This window comes from Chenopodium album, chromosome 11, assembly GCF_948465745.1.
Source record: "Chenopodium album chromosome 11, dcCheAlbu1.1, whole genome shotgun sequence".
In the NCBI taxonomy this organism is placed as follows: domain Eukaryota; kingdom Viridiplantae; phylum Streptophyta; class Magnoliopsida; order Caryophyllales; family Amaranthaceae; genus Chenopodium; species Chenopodium album.
The window spans coordinates 52,416,629-52,420,747 of record NC_137844.1 but is presented as its reverse complement, the minus strand read 5'-3'; the positions used below and the strand labels follow the sequence as shown (position 1 = coordinate 52,420,747).

At 33.4% G+C, this 4,119-nt stretch overlaps 1 protein-coding gene across 1 annotated transcript; it reads left to right on the top strand.

The window, feature by feature from the left end:
• Positions 1-1,192: 1,192 nt before the first annotated feature.
• On the top strand, positions 1,193-2,066 carry LOC145569152 (brassinosteroid-responsive RING protein 1-like). Its single transcript, XM_081628515.1, has one exon. It carries the CDS (start codon positions 1,279-1,281, stop codon positions 1,798-1,800), a length of 522 nt encoding a protein of 173 aa, XP_081484641.1. The 5' UTR covers positions 1,193-1,278; the 3' UTR covers positions 1,801-2,066.
• The last annotated feature ends 2,053 nt before the right edge of the window (positions 2,067-4,119 follow it).

Genomic DNA, 4,119 nt, shown 5'->3' with positions numbered 1-4,119 from the left:
AGATAGTTGTACTAGTATAATATGGTGTTATTGTTGTAAATAAAGGAAGTTCATGTTTGAATAATAATAATAAAATTTGGTGCATGCTTGAACCCTTATATTTAGTTTAATTGTCCATTGTTTATAAACCTTGTGCATGTAGTTGTGCATGTATCATTGAGATGAAGCACAATCAAAACCTACTAGGCTACTACATATTTGACATTAATTATATCTTTATGAATTGCATGTACTTCACTAGTTGTGCATGATGTACATGACTAATGTAGGATAGATGATCCAGAGTGTAAGAAAAGGCACACTATATAATTACATTACGTGCAAGTTTGAGTTTTTAATATAGTTTAACGGTAGTTAACAAGATGCTATAAATATTAGATTATCCAAAGTTGTGCTAAGGCGAAAAGACTTTTGCGTATATATAGCAAGTGTGCAATAAAATGTGTGAATCCTTGATGTTTAATGATGGTTTAAAGTGGCTAGTTTGAGATGATCTTTTATGTGATTTATTTGACCTTTAAATCAATACACTGAATAACTAAGGGTAATTGAAAAAATCCACTAAAGATAATTTAATTAGAACTCTATGCTTCAATAAATTATAACAAATCCAATTCTATTAAATACAACAAATCATGAAACACCGAGTCTAATACCAAAAAAATGGCACTTTATGGTTATGATGCACATTTGTACTGTATAATGTTGTAGGGCATAATTCGCCTCCAATTCAGTTTAGTAAAGTAAGGATTTATTAGACGTTAAATTAACAATCAAAATATCAATACAATGATGATGATGTTACATGTCCTGAACCCCACTTGAAATTGAGAATTTTCCGTAATAAAATCGTTTTTAAATAAAATTCGAAAACATAATTTTTGGATATAAAAGAAAATTATACTCCGTTCTACAAATTAATACGCGTATAACTTATCGAAATTGTACCTTGTACATGTTACTTTTATGTTAGTAACTTAGTATAGTATTAATGTATTATGATATGATTTATATCAATGTTGATGCTGACTCTAAATTAATTAATCATTGTCACAAGAAAGAAATATTCCTAACAAAAAATAAATTAATTAATTCTTTTAATTTTTTAATTATACCTTTATACACTCTCAAATTCCACTATCCCCATCCCATCACCATCTCCCTATATAAATAATTCACATCATACCTCATCTTCTCCCTCCTCATCTTTACTATCCTTTCACTTTCTCTCTCTTACTTCTCCCTCTTTCTCTCTCTACAAATCACCACCCAATACACATGGGCTTTCCGGCGGGCTACACGGAGGTCCTCCTCCCCAAGCTCCTCCTCACAACACTCTCGCTCCTCGGCTTCCTCCGCAACCTCATCCTGTCCTTCCTCCGCCTCATGGGCCTCTCCTCCCTCGTCGAGCCCGCCAACGACTTCTACCAGCCTGAGCCCGGCCCGATCCAGTCCATCTCCTCCGCCGGCGCCCTCATCCGGGAGATGCTCCCCGCCGTCACCTACGCCGAGGCCCTCTCCGCCGCCGGGCCCGACGAGCCCGGACCGCCGGAGAGCTGCGCGGTGTGCCTGTACGAGTTCGAGGAGGAGGATGAGATCCGACGGATGAGGAATTGCCGACACATGTTCCACCGGTGCTGCGTGGACCGTTGGATCGATCACGATCGGAAGACGTGTCCGCTTTGTAGGATGCCATTTGTCCCTGATGAATTGCAAGAAGACTTTAACGAGAAACTTTGGGCTGCTTCTGGCATTCCAGATTTTTACTCTGAATATTCTCCTATCACTAATTTCTTGTAGTTTTGATAGTTGGTAAGGAAAAGAAAAAATGAGAGTAAATAGCACTTTCTTTCTTCTATTGGCTTATTAATTTTTGGGCCGAATTTTTAGATTAGTTTCTTTTTTCTTAATCATAGGTCTCGGGTTATGGATCCGAGACCTATTGAGCTAAGTTAGTTGATATCCACATCAGAGACTTGAGCTGAGTTCAGTCCTATGAGATGTACATATTACTGAATACTTACAATGGAAAGGAAGAAAAAAAAAATGGAAATAATTTCATGTAATCTTGTATGAGTAAGTTTTTGTTGTTTTTTACCATTTAATTGTGAAATTTTAGAGGGTAATGATTGTCAATTGAGAAACGTAATTGGGTGAATTTTAGATGGTAATTGTCAATTTGAGAAAGGTAATTGGGTGAAAATTAGTGGGGGACAAATTTGCTTTAATTTTTTGTTCATTGTTGTGTGGTTAGTGGCAAAGGAAATGACAAGATGTTTTGGCACATTGGGTAGATTCATTGGCACATTTGGATGTGAGAATGAGGGCAAATATTATATGATATGACAACGTACTATTGACGTATGTTTAGGTATTTAATTTGCATCAATACATCATATTATGGAATTTAGTTTGCCCATCAAAATCATCATATTTGAATAATCTAGTAGAAATATAGTAATTGAGTGGTCACTTATGGTGGCTGTTATTCGGAGAAGTACGATTTCTTTTTGTGGATTCACTTATTGGATAATTGGATCTTAAATTATGTAGTTATGGGGATGATTGTCTTAAAGTGCTACCATTAGAGACTTAAGCGTATTAGTTTAAGCCATTAAGATAGTGTAAGATGAGTAGGAAAGATTGAATTAAGGGGGAAATTGGATTGGTAGAGCTTATATAGGTTGTATGTACTATTTTAAGCGGAGTTAAAGATAAAATACCACTAAGGGCTTGTTCTGATTTATTGAACTAAACTGAACTGATTGGAGCTGAGCTGAATTGAAATGAATTGTTTATGAGAGAAGGAAATTAGGAACTGAACTGAACTGAGCTGTAATTAAGCTGAAGAGAACATACCCTTAATTGTTTTATAGTATTACATTGCTTGCAGTAAATAATTTAGGAAAAAGATGTATACTTCCTCCGTTTTTATTTAGTTGCAACACACCCCCTTAGCACGCACGTTAAGGAAGATATTAGACTAGGTAAACGGATAAATTAATTTATAAAATTTTAACACTTATAAGAAGAAAGGGATAAGTTGCTACTGTTTAAAATTCATAGCTTAATTCATTCATTCCTAGTTTAATCACCTCATCGATAAGCGTGATAAAAGGTGTGTTGCAAATATAAAAAAACAGATGAAGTAACATATAAGAAGCTATAAGTGAAAAGAATAGACAATTAATAAACATTTATTACACCGATTTACTCGTGAATTGTCGATAAATTCCCAATTTAATACGAAGTACTAAAAACGAAAGTATATTAAATGTTTAGAGCAACTTCAATGGCAAGCTAATTGTCAAGTTAGCTTGTTATGCCACATAAGCTTTTAAACTAATTGTCATTTTAGTTTTAATGGCTAGCCAATAGCTTACTATTTAAATGGACTACTACTCCTTAATTTAAGTTGATAAAATTCATTTTATTTATTCTAATTTGTTTTATTTTAGCAAGTTTTTTCCCAAACAAATTAGCTTGACGGCCAAGCTAATTGCATTTTCTAACTCTAATGGTTAAGCTAGTAGCTAGAGATTATTTAATATTGCAAGCAAGTCCCTACCTATAACTATTGGAGTTGCTATATGCATTATCCAATTATTTGTTGTCGGTAATTATGAATTTAATTGTTTCGCCAACACTAAGGAAAGATGACTTTGAAGTATGTTTTATTAGGGAAAGTTTGAGCGGTTGTATTATTGCTATAAATTAATTTCCTAACACTAATATGAAATTAATTACATACATGATTCAAATTGTCCCAAAAAAAAATAAAAAAATTACATGATTCAAATTGGTAAGGCTATTAAGATTGACCAAGTTTTTCATGATTTATAATTTAATGGTATTGATAATGATAATGATTATTCATCGATCATATGAGAAACTAATTGACACTCTAAGAATCCAAATGTCATTTGATAAACAAGACTAAAGAATAAAAAAATAAAACACGTCAATTGAGAATAGTCCAAATCAAAATCAATTTAAACTATCCATCTGCCGCCACCTCTAATCAAAACTCTATGGACTAATTATTACAGAGTAGTATTGTACACAACTAATGTCAAAGTTGATTCAAAATCAAATCATTTTAGTAAAAATTTGTTGAAA

Excerpts from the sequence above, each read along its gene's own strand:
- LOC145569152 (XM_081628515.1), top strand. The coding sequence starts at position 1,279 with ATGGGCTTTCCGGCGGGCTACACGGAGGTCCTCCTCCCCAAGCTCCTC.